The 20,919-nt window shown below is 44.2% G+C and overlaps 1 protein-coding gene across 1 annotated transcript; it reads left to right on the forward strand.

Annotated features, from left to right (window-relative positions):
- The first annotated feature begins 2,496 nt into the window (after window positions 1–2,496).
- On the forward strand, window positions 2,497–9,988 carry LOC146196372 (uncharacterized). Its single transcript, XM_084596981.1, has 3 exons — window positions 2,497–2,568; window positions 8,854–9,559; window positions 9,883–9,988. Coding segments are annotated over exons 1-3 (780 nt in total). The 3' UTR covers window positions 9,885–9,988.
- Window positions 9,989–20,919: the final 10,931 nt, after the last annotated feature.

The raw sequence follows: 20,919 nt of genomic DNA on the forward strand, positions 1-20,919 counted from the left end.
AGTCCTCTGCAAAACAGACGGATGTGAGAAATTATATTTGGCAGATCGTTAATGTAGGTTAGGAAGAGAAAGTGCCCAAGTCAAGGGCATACTAGAATGCCGTAGAAGATTGGAATGCAACTCGATGAACATTTCACAGTGTGCACAAATTGCTTCCGGTTAGTAAGGACACTGCATAACTAGCATATTACAATAGGGTTAATGCGTAATTGTGAAACTTCAAGTCGTTGATGAGGAACTTTATGAAATGATTTCTCAAGACCTAAAATAGAGCGTCTACAGGTATATTTACACCTAAGTTAAAAGTTGTGTCCTTGATGAAGAAATATAATTGAGTGTTGCATGACAGACATTTGCGAAAGTTTTGCTGAATAAGATACAAATGCTCTAGAAGTTGGGAGTTTTATCTAATGAAAGTGCAGCACATGTTACTCAGCTTTAAGCAAGCATTTATTAGCGGAGTTAGACGATAACAATGATATGAAGATAGAGGTCCTTTCTTCGAAACTGAAGCAACTTTGCCTATTTTAAAATGTTTCAACATCACTGGTTATGCAACAATTGCTAAAAATGTGGCAGAAAATGACGCGAAGGATATGCTTTGTGTTTTAGCACTTTCAAGCTCATGCCATCCACACTAAATGAAGATTTAAGCATTAGTTTATCCATGTGTATTATAGTACTACAAAGATTAAAAATAGTATCAGGCATGACTTTTGACACTAATTAGAAACTTTTGAGAAAAAGATAGTGTGTTCTTCTGTAAATGCAGAGCTGAATGTGTGGTAGATCTATTCGGCTATTTTACTGTCAGAGATTGAACAGTGCTGTGGATAGTGTAGTTGTAATAGCTGCGAGCGTTTGGGATTGTGCTTCAAAATTTTAAGGTTGTTTTTTATCATTGTTGGCAGGCCCGATGAATAGCCAGAACGCTTGGGTTTCTTAATAAAAGAGTCAAACAACTTTTTGGCAACGTAATGATTCTATATGAACATTGGTAGTTAGTTCTTTTACCTGAACGAAAGAGCGTTTTCTTTTGGTAGCTTAGGCGCATCAACATGGTGTTGAACTGCGGTGAGGACAGGTTTTTGGTTACAGCAATAGGAATGTTTGTTTGCATCAACTCATACATTTTATTTTTGAAAAGTAGCCAGATAGTTTCAACGGAATATTTTTAAAGACGCTGAGTTGTTACGTTTGTAATAGTACCATCTATCGTAACATGTTATTGGTTTCCTTCATTTCTGTGCATGCTGGATATTGCAATGACAACAGCCGTGCACAATGGTATGGTCACTAAATCCTGACAGATACATAAGCAGGGGGAGCATACCGGGTTCGAAAGCTTAGATCAGGTCGAGTTTATTTAATGAATTAGTAGCACGACTCGTCGGATCTGTGACTACGTTCATCCAAATATTATGCAACCATTTACAAGGTCACCTTCTCTGTTTTTTTATCGTATTGAGGCAAGGTTTGACTATGTTACGGAGGGAAAGTATAAGAGTCCGATAAGAACACCAGGTGATTGGCGATATGTGATGGATGAGAAAAGAGGCACTTTATAAAACTCGGCCACACACACAAGAAAAAAATCGGCGACACGGCGGCGATAGCAGTAGCCGTTTACTGTAGGCTGAAACGAGACGTTACTAATTACAAATATGATATATAAGGGTGATAATTTCCTAAATTCAATATACTGAAGGTTTTGGTGGACAGATATCAGCACGCCACCAGCTCGCTTATTATTAGGATCGCCCCAAAAAATATTGATATGAGATCTAGAAAGCGGAAATACTTCGGAGTTTGTATTAATGAAGTGAGCCGCGTTTAGGTAAGAAGGATAATGTTAGATTCTATTGTGTGAATTACATTGCGGATCGCATCAAAATTGTAATCTAATATTAGCATGCAAAAACAAAAATAGGAAGCCTTAAGGCTCAATTTATTATCTGTTACGGATTACTGCGAGAGGGATAACCTGCTGCATTCTGGAATCAGATATGTAAGCTTTATTTTCGACGATAATTCTGTCATGCCTAAGTCGATATTCTTCTTTCTGTGCCTTACCAAATTTCAGGAGAAGCATTCTAGCATTCTACATATATATATATATATATATATATATATATATATATATATATATATATATATATATATATATATATATATATATATATATATATATGAAATACTTTGTCGTTGCCTTCTGTAACATGCCCCCTGGCGGTGTAAGCGCCGTCCCGGCGCTAAAACCAGCAAAGAAGGCATGAGTTTGTATGGCTTCAGACGAGAAACGTTGACAATATCAGTAGTGGGGCGAGAGGAGCAGGACGCAGGCTCAAGAGGGGCTACTTCATACGTCACATCGGTAACTTGGCGCACCACACGATAAGGGACACAGTAGGGGAACAAAATGTTCTCCAATAGACCAGTGAGGCATGCAGGCGACTATAAAAAAATCAAGCACCCAGGGTCATAGGATACGTGGCGATGTCGCCTATCGTAAGCAGACTTCTGGGAAGTCTGAAAGGCCAGGAGCCGACTACGGGCTACTTGGCTTGCGTCAGTGGCTGTAGCAATGGCGTCACGTGCGTAGGGGGTTATGGGGCGCCATCAGGCGGGATCAGCTTGTTTAGAGGTAGAGCGGGGTTCCTGCCGAAGAACAGGAAGAAGGGTGAATAACCAGTCGTGTCGGGCTTAGAAGAAGTGTAGGCAAATGTCACATATGGCAGCGCGAGGTCGCAGTGGTGGTGATCAGGTGATACATACATAGACAACATGTATGTTAGTGTGCTGTTAAAGCGCTCGGTTAGGCCACTGGTTTGTGAATAGTACGCAGTCGCGATCTTATGCTTCGGAGAACACGAACGTAGGATGCCTTCAATAACCCTGGACAAAACGTACCAACCGCGGTCGGTGATTAATTGACGAGGAGCGCCGTGATTCAGAATGACGCTGTGCAGAAGAAAGTCAGTGACATCTGTAGCTCATCTCGTGTGTAAAGCGTGTGTGATGGCGTAGCGTGTCGCATAATCGGTTGCCACTGCGATCCATTTATGACCTAACCGTGACGTCGGGAACGGGCCAAGAAGGTTGAGCCCAACACGATAAGACGGTTCCAGTGGCACGTTAATAGGTTGGAGAAGGCCAGCTGATGGCCTTCATAGTTTCTTCCCACGCTGACACGTGTCCCAGGCTGCGATGTAGCGCCGGATGCTGCGGTATAGCCCAGGTCAAAAAAAGAAACAACGCAGTACCCAGTCGTAGTGCGAGACACGCGGAGGTAGCCCGCGGTGGGCAGGTCGTGGATTTCTTCAATAACAGAGCAGCGGGGCTTTTTAGGAATCACCAAAAGAAGGGGCGAACCGTCATGATGAAAGTTACGGTGGTAGAGGACACCATTTTGCAGAACAAAAAACTGTCGAGTAGAATCCGATCTTCCAGATGTCAGGCCTTCCAAGCTGAATCTTAAACAGCGAGACAAACAGTCGACGTCTTGATGAAGGCCCCACGACTTCTACACCACGTTGTTGGACTTAGCGCCTAAGACGGCTGGAGGGATCTTTGAGGCTTGACAACCAACAAAGCGCGTGATGGTCAGTTACAACTGAGAAAGAACGGCCCAATAAGTACGGGCAGAATTTAGCGACAGCCCATACAAGGGCGGTACACTCGCGCTCAGGAATCGAATAATTGCGTTCGGCGTTGGAGAGAAGGTGGCTAGCATATGCGATGGCGCGGTTTTCGCCATGGTGGCGTTGGGCTAACAGTGCACCGATCTCATATATACAGGTGTTTGTTCGAACTTCAGGGCAAGCTGAGGGATGAAAATGAGCCAAGACGGGTGGAGACGCTTATAAGCGTTGAAAACGCACCTTGTTGGTCAAAGGCCCCTCGGGAAAGCGGCGTCGGTCTTAAATAGATCGTTGAGTTGCTGCGAAGACAGAGACAATGTTACCTGTAGAGCTCAGAACCCTCCGGCCACCTCGCAAGGCTCTATTCGCTCCTCAGTGTGTTTTATACTGTCGCGGGAAAGCCCTGACCTTCGTTCTGTTTAAATTTGGTGATTGCTTTGTTGCGAGCATCGAACGCATGCTCTGATGCGCAGAAGCGTCCGATGTTGTTCCCTTGCAAAGTTCGTTTTCTTTATCTATGAACTGGTGTTTTTAGAGACTGAAGTTGACACTAGTCAGGCGACCCCGCAGCTTGAGGACCCACCCTCTAGAAAGCGGGGCTTTAAAACTGGTGGACGAAGCGGCAGGTTGTCCTCGTAAAATGCCCTGAAGCCAATGAATGAGGTTAATTTTCATGATGCCGTGGTTATTCCTACTGAGCCGGGGTGAATCCTCTTCTTCGATCACAATCTTCGATGTTAAAAGGGCAGGCCTTATCTTTGCCATAGTGAGCACCGGTGAACGCCAATGGCTGGAAGACTTCCGTTGACGAGCTTCGCTTTTTGGCATTTTCTGGCCCTAGAGATTGAGCGCGAATAATGCACTACTGGGGGCGTTTATAAAGATTAGGAGCGCAGCAGAGATTTTGCAAGGTTTAGTTTATTACGCATTAATTTTTAAGCGAGTGCATCACGCCATATTTTCAGCCAGTGCCCTGATATCTTTCACGCTTGCCTAAACAAATACATTGAAAGAAGTTGTTTTGATTTGAATCTTCCAAGGCTTGGCTTGCCCATACCCCATGGGAACCTTAACTGGCCTACATAATGTATATAGGAGGCATAGGCAGTCGTGCAGCTCCTAACGGCATGATGTTACAGGAGTAACACGTACCGAATGCTGCCCTTTGCACGAATAAATACAGCCGGGAAACTGCGTGACTCTACATTGTAAATTTCACTGGCGAAAATGGGCAGCTTTGATCCCACGCCGAAGCCCTCGGCATCTGAATGTTGAGAGGTAAAGGCCTATACGAACATTGCTTGCGACGAAGATTGCGGCGGGTATCCGGCAGCTTTTTTGTACTGTCTCCTGTGTTTGTGAACTGCTTTAGGAGACGCACGAATGGTGTCACTCACTTCAAAGTGCGCTCTTGACTACAAGTCCTGTGCTGATTCAATGCATTGAAATCGTAACAGATTTATAGATTTGGAGCATGAAGTTATCGCGGGCATCATCGCACGACACAGCATGCCAGCGTGCCATCTGCTTCATCAAACTGGATTCATAAATATTTTTTACACATAGCAGTAAAACATCGTCACATGGTATCATTTTCATTGGCAAGGGGATCAACGATAAATCGCGCTGACACATTTTTCAGGAGACCATGATTATCACGCCACACGAAAGCAACACGAGCGGTATAACTATTGCTTTTGCGCTTCAATTAAGAATGGTAGTAAATGGTCGTAAATTATGCGACAAAGTTTACAGGGTCCGAACGGGAGTGCGGGTATTTGGTTTATGCCCCCCCCCCCCCCCCATTACTGCTACACGCCTTTTATAATGGGCATCAGTAAAGACTGCGGCCAAATATTTGCTGTTTGTAGGAAGAGATATCTGCTCCATAATATTCCAGCCCCGTCATCGGGATAAGTCACACCTAGCTCCAACTACTTGTGTACGGAAATGCAATATCGCATAATTGTTTAATGAGCTGATTATAGTCGTTCTAGCAATATTTTGGCTAAGAAATCTGGGTTAGTCCGGTTTTGCACACACTATTTCTCGTTTAGAGGAGTGATTACTTTCCTGCAGCTCGCTCTGAACCTGCTCTTTACGAACAATTACGCCAAATTAGCAGCTACACTGCCTTAATCATTGAAAATTGAAAGAACATAATTTAGCGTTTTAAGCGCGATTGATTCTGGTACTACACATGGTGAGTGATACAGCGGAAAAGGTTTTAGAAATGAAAATTTTGCTTCAGAAGTGTGTTCTTTGGTGGTCTCTATATCTCAAAGAAAATTACTGTTCCAAGTGTGCTTGCGAGGGCTAATTCGACTAGATTAAAAAATATCTGCGCCTACTCTTCTCGTGTTCTGCTCTTAACTATAGTAAAACGGTACATATCAAGTGTACTATATTGCTGAAATTCAGCCTTAGTGACTCAAAAATATTTCTATCAGTCTACTGAAGTGAATGAGGGCGAAACGTTTTTCTGTTATTAGCATTCTAGAATTAGAGCGATTGCCTGCCTATTAGTGTAAGTGTTCCCAGAGAAATATCTGGAGGGATAAGGGGTGGGGAGGGGGCAGAGATGATTACCGAGTAATGCAAGGATCTCAGCTAGTAATTGTAGAAAACATATGAAACCGCAAAGAAGCGTGAACCAAATTAATAAAACAGACTAGAAATTCTTATCAAACGATATTCGACAAAAGCCATGACACACGTATTAACTACCGATTCATCCTGAGAGCACGGCGGTCGAGTCAGCTACGACTAGGACCTCCTGACGACAGCGTTGCTACCTCAGATTATGTAACAATAACCAAGGCCACATGCCTTAACGGATGCTTCAGCGGTGCAGAGGAAAGTGCTGCATCGAATTAGGAAAACCTGTCAGAGTCATTTTATCAGGAGAACTCGGTTTTCCAGGATCGTAGAGCCTCCCCGTGACAGTATCAGCCATCCTACTGTCTGCAGTGTCGGCAGCGCGGCCTTATTGTAATTCATATGTGCCAACGACGGGAAACATCGTGGAAGTACAGCTGCCCTGATTTTTAACAATATAGAGTGAGCGGCGACCAAACTGCTGGTCAACGCCTTATAGCGACGATAAGCGTGCAACACGGCTAGAGTTTGTGCATGCGTACAAAGGTGGAGCGGCGGCTGCTACGCTGTTCCGATCATGAGGACACACGCCCTGCCATATTATCTGTTCACGAAAACCCAAAGGGCAGTATAGCGCATGCGCACGAATAACACGCGACACTTAGACGTGATTTCCTTCCTTTTTTTATTACGAGCGGCCGCACTGGAGAAGCAGAGTTAAGATAAGAAAAAATAAAAGAAAGAAAATAAATACAGCAGTACGTGGAAAGCATTGACTACTGTTGCAACCTTCTGATTTGAGCAGCCCTCTGTATGGTGGAAACACAGTAAAGAGGCACAAGCAAAGCACGTGTGCTCTACTGCACGCCTGTTTCTTTAGTTTTTTTCTGTTTCTTTTTCTTTTACAAGAAATATTGTGGCAGGGCGTGTGTCGTCGTGATCTGGACAGCTTACTAGATCTGGCCCTACCTTCTTGCGCGTGCGCGAACTCTCGCCGTGTTGCACGCTTATCGCCGTTGTAAGGTGCTGACCAGCAGTGTGGTCGACGTTCGCGCTATATTATTAAAAATCAGGGCGGCTGTACATAACAGGCTATGCATAATGACATAAGCTTCGAAGAATAAGGTTTACGCTAAAGTGCTTCGTTACAGCGTTATTTGTCAGCAAATGAGTAATATTAATAACTAGATTATGATCACTCCTCCCTCGTCAACCAGGAAATAAAGGCTGCTCCCTTCATAAATAATCTGACGCCAAATTTCTAGAATAGCTTAGTATCACCATCGCTTTTTTTTTCGTGACATTGCTAACACCCGCTTCGTGTAAGCGTTTTGTAGCAAGGCAGTGAGGGCATAGCCGCTGGGAATAAAGAATTGGAGTAATTACCAGACAGTTATTTTGAAGCTTCCTGAAATTCAAATTATGTTTCACATTAAGAAGCGAACAGGCTCTGGCGCAGAACAGATTCAAGAATACTAATTCATTGCATTTTTTTAGGAGGAATATAAATTCTTGTTTAATCATTTCTTTGCAAATGTGGAGACAGTTTCATTCTTTCCTTTGTCAATCAATTTAAGGCAGCAAAAAAGGGAACTATTTGTGGTGATGAAAGGAGATTAGAAAAGTGCAACAAAAATGGCCAGCAAGGGCAATATTGAACATACTAAGACAGCATTACGAAATGGTGATATCAAGCACCGTAGAAGGAAAATATAAGATTTTCTATGAAAAACGCTAAACCAAAATTAATATTTCGAGCATATCGTGCATTAATCTAAACAGCCTCTGCCGTAAAGAGCAAAGCAACCAAACACGAGGAAAGAAAGACAGTCTGTCTCAACAATACCAATTAAAACTGGATCTATCAGATGCCGTGCGCAGCACTTTGCTTTCTGCGGGGATCCTCTTTTCTCGTGCTTGCTTTCTCGTCAAGGTTAAAGCACTAGAGCAATAAAGTTCGTAGCCCGTACGACCGCTAAGCATCTAGCAGCGGAGGTCAATTGGGGAGACGTGCAGAATAGCAAAATCTAAGAAATTCCAACCGTTCCACATTTCAACAAGTTTCCTGATATCACTCACGTGCGTAAAGCGCAGACTCAGCTCTCGGTAGTATAAAAGCGCCAGTAAACTCAGGTTAGTCAGCAGTCGGCTCAACCGCAGCTGAAGGTAACCATGGTAAGTCTTTGAAACCTTACATTGCTACAGAAGAGGTAGTCAGCTATTCCATTAGGACAGATATTTGAGCGCATTCAACAAACATCCCTCCAAATATATCTATATTAGCCGTACATGGTTTACTGGGGAACATGCAACGCAATGCTCTTTCTTCAAAATCTGTTGTTTTAACTTCACTTTTAGACTGTAAGAACAATGTTTTCATGCAAAGAAAGGGAGTATGATCATGCCTCTATTTATAGGTACAGGACTAATGTCAATATAAAAGTCCCAGTGGAAATGACAACAACCCCTTTGTTGTGTAGTCTCTATGGAAGGGCTTGGTTTTTCATGAAACCTAACACGCAGCCTTATAAACAACTATACTCTTTGATACCGTCTCTATGGATTAAATTTTAAGGAGATATTTGGAAACAATTAACCGTATTTTTTTTTTCAGATCCGTGCTTGCGTGCTCCTAGCTCTTGCCACCAGCGCTTTCGCTGGCTACACCGGCTACGGCCTTGGCTACGGCAGCCTCGGTTACGCTGGTTATGGCTACGGCCTTGGCTACACTGGCTTCGCTCCTTCCGTTGCCACCGTTGCCCATGCACCAGCTGTCACCACTGTCGCTCACGCTGCTCCAGCGGTCGCTAGCTATGCCTACGCCCCAGCTGTGACCCGCGTTGCCGCCTACCACGCCGCCCCAGCTGTCGCTACCTACGCTGCTGCTCCAGTTGTTGCCGCTGCTCCAGCTGTGACCAAGGTTGCCACCACTTACGCCGCTGCCCCAGCTGTCGCTAGCTACGCCGTCGCCCCAGCTGTGACTCGTGTTGCTGCCTACCACGCTGCCCCAGCTGTCGCCACCGTGGCTCATGCTGCTCCAGTCGCAACCTACGCCGGTGCCCCAGTCGCCACCTATGCTGCTGCCCCAGCTGTCGCCACCACCACCGTCCACCACGCCCCAGCTGTTGCCACCGTCGCCCACGCTGCTCCAGTTGTCGCTGGCTACCACGCTGCCCCAGTCTACGGCTACGGTGTTAGCACCCTCGGCTACGGTGTCGGCCACTACGGTTACGGCCACGGTCTCCTTGGCTACGGCCTGAACTACGGCTATGGTCTGGGCTCTCCATACCACTACGGCGCTCTTCTCCGCAAGAAGAAGTGTGAGTAATCTCCTGGATATTAAGTGTGTGTTTTGAAAAGTAGTGCATGAGATACCTCGAAGTGCCGCATTTCATTAAGCAAACATATAGATGCACTGGATTTATTAAGGACTGCATACTTAGTGGCACGGTTTCTTAGTTTTACGACATTCATCAATGAAACAGCAGATATTTCTCTGCAAAATTTCTCTTCATTGAAGCAGTAGGCCAAACGCATAACAGTTCTGCTTGCTGTTTCTGTTCAGTTCCCCTCTCTCTTTCATTTTTGATGTAATGATCTTGTGCGTTGTCCGAAATATTGAAATTTATTTCCGTATTTTCAGAAATATTTCAGCTCCAGCCTATACGAACAGCAAGATTCCAAGACCTGGCTGCCTATTCCCTTCAAACGTTCGCGGCTGCTTGCCTCTCGTAAAGGGTGAAATAAAGGTGCTTGCTACAAAACTCCAGTGCCTCAATGTTTCCGATAGTTTTGAGTCTTCTGGCACAAAAATATGGCCGATTTTGTGTCTTCCGACGCAAAACAATGGACAAACACTTCCGACTACTACCAAAAACACCCTACTCGAAACTAGTGTATGACAACAACTTTCTATATGAAAGAGCTGAATGCGCTTAACATTTCGCGTAACATTTATCTAACATCTGGTTTTGGCAACGAACGACTCGCCAAGGAGGAAATAAACGATACCACGCTTTCGATCCTCGTAATTCTAGTTCGCGGAGCCGCCTAGATCTGGCTTGGGTTTCGGAAAAATGCCTACTACAAGAATGTACTTTCACTAGAGCCAGGATCAGTAAACTTCCTATGCCTCCGATGACCAGTCAATCCCGACGCGAGCTCCAATTCAACGCTCAGCCACTCAGGAACTAAGTGGAGCATCGTTATGTTTCCATGACAACACACATTTTTAAGTTGGCGGTATCATGCTCTCGCCTGCATGGAGTGAGGGTAGTAAAAAAGTGCACAGCATGGTCGCGGGAAGCACCTATCTTTCTAAAATTGCGCTTCATTTGGCTCCCTTTAAACTGCACCCTGAATATGAAATTCATTCATGTGACACTTTCATTCCTTTTGATCAGCATCTTACGAAGGCCGTATAAAAGGAAGGGCGTATGCCGATCCATCTGTCTAAGGATGACATCCACTGGGTTTATAAAAAAATGTTCATGTCTTTTCTTTTTTTTTCAAAATACGCAAGAATAAAAAATAGTGCATGGCTGGGCGATTCAGCGGGAGAGGGGGTATGCTCCTGCCTGGCAGGGAGATGTTGATAGTGATGATGGGAATGAATAGTGAATGCACTGTGAGCGCCATGATTCCGTTACTGAGTTTGCATATTTAAAGAAAATGAAGCACTTTAGTTCTGATCAGTTTAGTTTTGATTCTAGGCCCATAAGTAAACTTAAGGCATTACGCCCGTTTTCCTGCTGTGTGTTTAGCGCAAATGACTGCGCACGTTCTTCACATCAATGCCACAAATGCGAAAGAGAAGTTTCACACAGAGCCAAATAGATTACGGACGTATGCATGATATCTAACCGCTAAGCATATTGCTCCATCAATATGGCATTGTGATTTACAACATACCAGCGTTAACAAAAACAGAACACTTTTTACTTCCAAAAGGGGAATGAATTAATGAATGAATCCTTTATATGAATGAAGGAATGGCTCTCGGCCTTTGTTTGGGTAATTAGGCTGTCACGAGGGATGGGAGTGTAGCTTCTTCACGGTTCTTCAAGCTGTTTCTCGTTGCTTGCCATGCTACCGATCTGCGTGCTGTACGTCTACCTCTCTCACACTACTCGAAGCAGGACACTTTCAGTGCCGTAGGTGGCAATGGAAAGTTGTATGGCGGTGCTCGATAGAATCTGATCTGCTAGGATGGGCATTTCGTCGTGTGGAATATGCTTAATTTTGTTTCTTCCTTGTGAAAACGATGCGCATTGCAATATAAGATGCTCTAGGTCTGCAGTAGTACACTGTTCCTGACAGTGGGTGCATATGAGATATTTCTCAACAAAGTAATAACAAACGCAGCGTATACACACCACATACTTAACAAGTGGTTTCTTGGCAGACAAGAAACATTCTAAAAGATGAAAAAATAAAAAGTTACTTAACCAGCAAACTACCTTACTATGATGGCGTACATCAAAACCAAGTAGTAGAGAAAAGTAATAAGATGTAGTCGCACAAGTAAATACATTTGTTCGTGTCGAAAACAAAAAGTTGGTAAAGAAGGTTAGGTTTAAGCCTTCCGTTATTTTCGCAATCGATTGAAATTCTTAAACGCGATATGAACACATAAACATACGGGAATATTATGAGGGCAAAGCACGGTTTCTAATGGGGGGGACAATGCCGGCTAGGAACCATCGCCATTCAATCTGTTTTCCTGGCTCTTTGCAGCTTCAATTTCATAGTTTCTCAGACAATCACAGGAAAGATGACTTAGCGTTGTGTAACATTGTGTAACTTCGCCTGACTTATATATTTAAGACACTGATCACACCGGCGACGACAAAGCAACTGTAATAAAGAGAAAGTTGGAAAGTTACTAGTAATGGCCGCAAATGGTGTAAAAATTATTGTCACGAGCACCAAAATAAGCAAAGCAGTAATTTACGATGTTTCATCCCTTCTATCATTCCATTCCTCTTAGTCCGGCCCTCACTGATTTGGGTAAGTAAAAACAAAACAATAAAGCACTCAAGTATTTCATATATCAGTTATCACTAGAGAAAGAAAACCTGTACGTGATATTTTATTCTAGAAGGAAACCACTAAGCCTATATCCGAATTCTGAACTGAAATACTTTAGTGTTCTAACCGCATTTCTTTCCAGGCGCTTATGACAACCTTCATGTCATGCATGCGGGTAGAAATGAAAAAAGAAATCAACAACTATCGATCTCATGTATGTGTGAAGATCCATGCCAGAGCCAGTATGTGGGGGCAATGCTGTCTTGGCTCCTATAAAAAAGGGGATCCAAATGCCGCGAGGAGCTCATTTTCAGCCAAATTAAAGAGTGTTTAACTTCAGTGTTGTAGTCATAGAGCGATAACCTTTGAAAAAGTATAAAGACAAGGAGTTACTAGAGAGAGTATTTATTCCATAAAAAAGAAGAAATAATGCGCACCTACACAATTATTTTGCATTCTTGTTTCCATTCCTCCCAACTGAAATAGGAGGAAAGTGATTAAAGAGGATGTAGCCGTATCAAGTAGCCGCATAATGTAGCATATTATTTTTCTCGGAAGTCGAAACCATGAGCTACTTAAAAAACCTCGCCTACATTAATTCTGGTGGGGCAGGAGTGTGGGCCACTTAGGGTTCCACCATGTAATATGCGTAACAAGTAAAAGACACGACAATGGCCGCTAGCCACAGAAGCGCTGAACTTGCAACTGACGTTTATTGGATGAAACCAGTAATTTCAATACAACAAAAAGTAAAATTTGTTTGTGAATCATTCCGTCAAAAACTGTAACTATACCTATGTAAGAGCAATCGAAGGGAAATGCAAGGCTAAAGAGAAAGAGACAGTGCGCACCTGAACTTTTCCAGCCTATTTTGTAGTAAGCCGGCACTCAGACACTGCGGTAAATTTTGGAGGCTGCCAAGATAGCTAGGCCGCATAAAATATTAGTGCGACTTTGATTTCTGGCAGTTTTTGAGGAAATGATTCACAAAGAAATTTTTGCTTTTGTAGTATCAATATCCGTATTTAATTATCTGTTTCAGCCATTCAAAGTCTGCTATATAATCCCATGCACTCTGGAGTGGCCGTTCAGGATCGTTGCTTAAACCTCCTGGTTGCGAGCGTCGCTTTGCTGGGCGCTCAAAAACTATATTTTGGCTGCGGTGAAACAATTTTTCTCAATGAGGCGCTCTCATTGCAAGACTCCGGTTTCATTTTCGCACTTCGACCTGCATTGCAATATGCGCTTTACATTTTGCCATGCGATGGGCGTGCCTCACTCATTCCTCCTCGGCAGAAGCTCCTCACATCATCACTGGATCTGTTGTGTACTGGCAAACCTATGTTGTGAAATATTCGGCAGTGCTGGACCTTTATAGGGCCACTGCTTCCAAATGTATTTCCATTATTGGGCCATTGTCTTGTGCTACCTGTAATCTGTATTGCACCTGACCGCGTGAGCTCAGCATCCATCGATGTATTAAATTATCAACCGACCAGTTTATGTATAATGTATTAGGCACAAGGTGGGGATACAAATTCGCAAAAAATATCTTGCACAATTTCATACTCTGATAGCCTTTCTTAAACACGGCACCTCTTTAAATCAAAAATATTTACTTGTCCTCAGTCACTACAATAAGCTAAATCTAGAAAAATTATAGGAAGGTAAATTGTTTCCCAATGCCGCCATGAAAAAGGATGAAATTCGCTAATTATTTTGCACTTGAAAAATTCATTTTATTTCAAGGTAAAAGGAATTTGCACAAAGGTTAGGTTCTAGTCCGATTGATACAAATGAACAGATATACCACATAAAAATAATTAAATGACGCTTCATAGTGAATAATATGCATTACTTGTCGCGCATGCGTTGGCCCTCAATATGTAGTCTTTAAAGCCAAGATGTACTTTATATGCGTATTGCGACTGGCCGCCTGTGTGCACTAGCTTCCGCTAATACAATCTCGAATCGTAGCTGAAGTTTAATGCTCGCATCGCTTCAACGCATAGTGAAGGAAGGCCGAAGCACTACGCTGCCACGGCATCCGGGCTTATTTCGTTTTTGGAGCGAAGCTCCTCTTTTCGCATGCAGAGCTGGAGGTGATATAACACTTGGAAGCGACCGAGTCTACGCCGCAATTCAGGTGTCTAAGAAAGAAGCTCTCATTTTCTCATTCTCCATCGAACACGGTTTGTACTGATACTTTGCTCCTTAGCTACTTGCTTGACGTGTATTTGCACAAGTCCTAGAAAACCATAAAACTACTGTTTCTCTGTTTATTCGGAAAAGGGGTGGGATGCTATGCATATTTGCACAAGCGTTCAAACGACCAACTCAAATTTACCCAATCTTTTCTTTCCCTGTGGTACTTTAATTCTATAGCATGAACTGGAAGCCTCATAGAAGCATGAAAATTGCCTTCCGTTTTCCTCTGTACCTTCGCTGATTACCTATCGCGGAGTGTCGAACTTGTTCCTTTCTGCGGAGGCAGGGGTGCACGGCTGATGTACGACTCACAGGTGTGCGTGGGAATGTACGGACGTCGGTGGAATGGCTATCACGGAGACGAAGAGTAGCGCTGTGCGGTGGCATTGACACGCGCAGCTGAATTAAGCAATGAACTAGTTTTTTGCCGTTACGTTTTTCTCCAGGAGTCTCCTAGCACTTAAGCAGCCGACCCGCCCTACACAGCACCGTTTCAAACGATCACGCCACTCTTCCTATCACTTCGTCGTTTCGATCATATATAATCGGTGTACTGGTCAGAAAACATTTAACATAATATGCCATCATTTAAATCATCTAGTTAACATTATGTGGTACAGGAAAAAATGGGCACGCTCAAGCTACCTTTTTAATCGTGGGAAGTGTCAGCGTTAACGGCTTTCAGTTCCCTGCCCTTTTTTCGTACCTTTGTTCGCATGAAATCCCTTTGCTACTGATTTAACCATTAATGTTTTTATTTGTAGTAACACGTAGTCACAAGTTAACAGATTATGTTAATGACCACTCGACAAATCCTTGCTTTAACCAAGCCATATGTACTAACCTGTGTGACCCAGAAGAAGCATATACGTCTAGTTAAGGATGCAAAGGCCATGGAAGTTTGAATTTTTATGTTATCCTTCCATTTTATAGGCTAAGTGGGACATAGCAGGCACTGCCAACTTGATCATGTCCTGCGGTCGCATTACGTCGCAGAACTCGACGACCAACCAGCTATACGCCATGCTACCAGCTAACAACTATTTTCTAGAACGATGCCCCTACTCCTTTCGCTCTCAACGTGATATCCCACACACAAAACGACGACGCCGAATTTTTCGGAGGACAGCCATAGAAGACCGCCGATATAATAAAATCAGTTCTAATGCGAGGTACTTATCACACTTTGGTTTACCCATAGACTCTCAATAACGCCACTTGTGTTGTTTATTGTGCACTATTTTCTAATCGGTGCTTTTAGAGACAGAGCTACATTATCTTCACCACGGGAGGTACGCTCTAACTGGCAGGGTGCCCTTCCTGGAACTCTGCAACTAATCAACAATGACTGGGCCCAGTCCGCCGCTCGCTTGGCATATATGTAGCCAGACATTTCCATTTTCACAGCTTTTTGTACGTTAGAGACGACGAACACACAAGATTTCGGATTTTTCACTTTATCGAGTAGCGCTATCACGGTAAACGTTTCGCACACTCTTTTAAGAGCGTCGCCACCTGTCATGTCTTAGCAGTGTACAGCTCCTCACGACTGACTGGCTTCCACTGGTTTCCAGCTCGGACGTGCAGTCAGCGAGAAAACTATTTTTCTCCCCTCCGCTGTCTTCTAAAAGGCTGGTTCACACAGGCGACTCGCGGAGGTCGTGCAATATGATTCGTCACGGAGGGGGAGACCAGAACTAGTCGCCAACGACCCGCTTGAGGGAGTCGCTCGCTGACCGATTTCTTGCGACGCGACTTCAAGTCGCAAAACTACTGAGCCAGTCAGCAGCGCTTCTGCCTCCTTCCTAGGGCGGGAAAATTCAAGAGTGCATGTGCGCGTGTGCACGATCGACTTACTGCGCCTGCAGTTGGGCACACATGTTGAGGATCACTGCGAGAGTGAAACGTACTAATTCGCGTTTGTACTCGTACTCTTCATCATGTTCTCGACGCTCGGGCCTGAGGCGATTTCGTCATCTGCTATTTCGAGAGGCCGCAAACAACGCCGCGCACATCACCGCCGCTTCTGTCTTCGTCAGACTAGAGCGCTTCTGGCTGTCGAAACAGCCTTAAACATGGGCATAACCATTCTATCTTCTTCCTCGCTGATAATTGCACATATTCATACCAGAAACGAGTCCGAATTGATCCACCCCGAGCGCGGTAGCAGAGGTCGTAAAGGCGCGAAAGTCGGCTGTTAGTCCAAATCTCGTTCGGAGAGGGGGTTTTCGTGAAGCGAGTCGCACGCCGGTTTGAAAACTCAGTGTCGATCACGCTAGTCGCGGGTCTTCCCCTCCTGACGTATCGAGCCGCGCGACCAACGCGAGTCGACGACGCCTATTTGTAATGGTATCGAGGAGAGGGAGGGAAAAAAGGGGTGGGGAGAAAGAGCAGGTATGCAGGCGAAGTGCTGCAAGCGGAGAAGGGCTATCAGGAAAGGAACCGAAAGTGTGGCTACGGGACGCCAGTGCGCGCTGCTTCCCGAGCGGTGAAATTTCGTGGCGCTGAGCTAGTCTACGCAGTCGCGAGGCCTTGACTATAGTGTGCTACTACACTATACCTTAACTGACTAATCATGCACACGGGCTGAGTCGCTTTCTCTGTGTGCTGCTCGCGCCCATTCCAAGTCTGAAGCACTGTCAAAGCAAAAATGCGTGCTCATTGTACGGCTTACTTCCCTGTTGTCTTGTTTCCCTCAGATGAGGCATTCGCCTACCAGCTTGCGTGTTTTCAGAGAAAACTCTACGCAGGTTGTAATAAATGTATACCTCAGTTTAAATATATCTACAGTTGAACAATGATTAGGAAAAAATAGGAATAACGCATCTCCTGAGGCAACAAGAGCTTGCCGGTAAGTCTTCCATATACTATTTGCACTTACTAGACCCGTGTAAACCGGCACGTCGTACGACTCTGATGGTGCTGGTGGACGACGCCACTCCATATCCACGGTGGCAGTGAGGCTCTGTAGACTAAAACATTTGCACTTTGCAGACGCCGGCGTGACCGAGAACGAGCAGTTCCCCATCGTAGAGCATCGAAACGATGTCATGCCAGAAGTTTCTAATTGTGAAGTTGACGTCCTCCAGCTGATTCCGAAGATCATGCAAAGCCATTTTTTTACGGCTCTTTATCGTATAAATTTGCGAAAGCATACAATCTGTTACATACGTTAACTACAACCATAAATTAACAATTAGGCAGCAAGGCAAAATCAAATATAGAAATGTGTTAACGTATTACGTGACCACGATTGCGCATCCAAAGAGTGCATGAGGTTACGTCCGGTGTCGGCTACCAACAAATAGATATAGTGTGGTAGTCGGTTGAAGATATAGGCAGAGATTTAGACAAAACTAATACGTTTATTACATGATGGCAAGATAATAAACTGTGAAACTGAGCATTTAGGCTAATAAAGGAGGTCTCTGCATTCCTTCTTTTGGCTCAGAAATTCAGTTTTTATAAAATGCACAAGCCCTTTGGCTTATTCACATAAACTATGCATATGCAACCTCATGAAACGCCCACAAAAGACGTCCGCGATGCACTCTCACATTGCGGCAAAGGCTCCGATCCGGGAACAGTAATGAGGGGCTTCTAGGGAAGTCTGGTTGCTGTTCAAGGTCGTACACTGCTCATTACCCACGCTGTTTAATCTTCGCGCCGGGATGCATGCGGAGGCGAAGACGAGGTATCGTTTGAAAGGCACGAACTGGCTGGCGCTGATGGATGCGGTTTACCAGAGAATGATGCGCTCAGTAGTCGGTCAATTAGCTAGCGCACTTCTTCCTCCATGAAAACGAAGGGGATGCCTTTGCGGAAGCATTCTAGACGCCCCACTACGACGCAGAATCTTGGGTAGTTCATGCGGACAGAACTCACAGGCGACAGAAGTCTTCTATAAAAGCCTTCCTCTGCGAACAAATGGGACAACGTTTGCCGACGCCGTCGACATGCCACACCGCCGCGTCATGATTGGCTCATACGGCGTCAAAGTGCCGTGTCGAATTTTCTCCCTCCAGCGGACGTTTATCTCAGCACCGTTGCCTCGATGTCTAGAGAGAGTGGAAACGTAACAAGCTCCCATTTCAGCCACCTGTGTTCTTACATGTGCTGCGACATTACGATCAAACTGGGGCGAGATTTTATCAGAGACTTAGTCAACAACCTAGCACCAAAGCGAATACAACACCGTGAAACAAAAAACAAAAATCACACGGTAAGAGAAAGATGCGATCAGCACACAAACATTACGGTTGCAAGCACACTGAACCGACCAAGTACACTATGAAGTGGGCATGTTTTCAAGGTCGTCCCGCCAAATCTTTGTCAGTAGGATTACGGTCGATGGAAACGAGTCATAAGAAAAAAAAATGCCTAAATAGAGGATAAAAAAATCTTGCGGGGGAAAACATTGGTACATGCGGAGTGATTAGTTATTTATTAGAGCCAATGAAGTCAATCAGATGCCGAAATAGCCAAGGGGGTAATGTCGATGTCCAAGGGGAGTCACGAGGTACCAAACTTCCATGGGGTGTTACGGCATAGTGTGCCATCACAAACCGGAATCTTCTTCTTTCTTCCACAAAGAATACTTACGCATTCTCCCAATGCTTGTGCCGCACTGATTTCAAGCGTTTCTTTTTTCTTTTTTTCTCGTTCCGTCTTCCACTTCCCAATTCCTTTGCCTATGTAGAAGAGCATGCAGAGAAGTTTGAAGGCCGGCTAAATTGTGTTTTTCATGACAGGATATCTCCCACTTTCTCTCTCTGTCTCCATCGAAACGCATTTGTAGCGCAGATTCGTTCGAAGGTACTTTTTCATATTCACTTAGAAAACCGCGCGATTGATCAATTGCGACGACAAGAATTGGGTAAGAAGAACAGCGCCAAATAAGTATTTATAAAATACGAGCGCAAGAACCAAGCAAGTTTCTTTCCCAACGACATCACTGCTCATGAAAGCGCGCGCGCGGATTAAATACAGCGTTCACGTGCGCACTGGGCCGACGCACACAGTTCAGCAGAAGAGCTATGCGGCCTGCTCGGTTAGTTAGGCGGTGTGTCAGGGAAGGTTTCAAGTATTTTTTAAATAGTATGCATAAAATATTAAAAAAACAAATGAAGAAAGAAAATTTCTGCCGCACCAGACATAATTCGCAGCAAAATTCGTCCAGTTATCCAGCTACTCAACTAAAATCCACTAATTACCATCTAATTGACGCAGTTGGGTGGCTAGTCCCGACAGGAGGTTCGAAGCCGTGAAAATGATGCCATATCCGTTTTTAAAGCGGAAACAAAAACCTCGAAATTTTTGCTGCGCTAGAAATTCAGTCATTTTTTTTTATATATATAAACCTGTAATTGAATGTAAGACATGTGCAGGTAGGGGAAGCATGACGCAGAAGCGATGTCTGATGATGACATTGTGGTGGTGGTGAAAATTTTTTATTGTTGAAATGACAATTTCCGGGTCTCAATACTTCGCTACATCGTCAGTGTTCTTTGTCTGGGACACCACACGACGAGGCCTCGTATCGGACCCCCTTTACGATAGAGCCCGTCTAGCGTCCAGCGTGGAGTAGTTAAGGAGGACAGTCACCTATGCGTCTCGGGTAAATGACGGAGAAGTTTGGGGTTCTTAGCGCATGCCCACACCTTGTGATAGATATCGCCAATCTCTCCACAGTGCTGGCAACGGCCACTGGTGTTGGGATAAAAGTGTATGAAAGTGTTTGAGTACGGCAAGTCAGAGAAGAGTTGCTGTCTTCAAGGACCGGTGAGTTCTCTGCTCTGCTTAGCAGTCATAGCCAGCTGCATTATTGATATTTTTAAAACGTGTGAATCAAAATGAAGTGCACGACACAAACACTAGCGCAGGCAGTTCAAATTTGACGCCGTTGTTACAGCATAACATCATCACCGGACATTGCTTCTGCGTCGAGCTTTCTGAGGATCCCTTGCACTAAATTTCAGTTTCTTATGAGAAAAGCATCGGAAATTTCACACTGCAATATTTTAGGCAATGCGTTGTTCATCGTTTGAAAAGACCATATGGCTTCGTCTTTTTCACGCCTTCGAACTTTCCATTCGAGCAGTCCGCCCAACCGCGATAATTAATAAGTTAGTCAGCAGTTTTTGCTTAATTAGCTAGTAAATTGAAAGACCATTGAAGCATATTATATTCGCTGCGGCAGACAGTCTCTTTCTGCATTTACCAATTTTCTATTTTGAGCCCACTACATATAATCTAAACTCTTCCCTGAAACACCCTGTAGATTGCAATTACGAGGCTATTGCTCTTGGCATGAAGGAAATCTTGTATTCGAGTTAATCAAAGTATCAGGCAAGCCTCCTGCGAAGCCTATAGTGCAATAATTTATATTTACATTTCGCAAAATGTTTGGAACGTAATCAACCCCTTTGAATACATTTATAAA

Source organism: Amblyomma maculatum, chromosome 3, assembly GCF_055883805.1.
Source record: "Amblyomma maculatum isolate TAMU_Amacu chromosome 3, ASM5588380v1, whole genome shotgun sequence".
Classification (NCBI taxonomy): Eukaryota; Metazoa; Arthropoda; class Arachnida; order Ixodida; family Ixodidae; genus Amblyomma; species Amblyomma maculatum.

Bases quoted from the DNA above. Each gene is read 5' to 3' on its own strand.
- LOC146196372 (XM_084596981.1), top strand. From the start codon at position 2,497: ATGTCGCCTATCGTAAGCAGACTTCTGGGAAGTCTGAAAGGCCAGGAG. The intron at 2,569-8,853 runs GTCAGTGGCTGT...TTTTTTTTTCAG, and splicing joins CTACGGGCTACTTGGCTTGC to ATCCGTGCTTGCGTGCTCCT.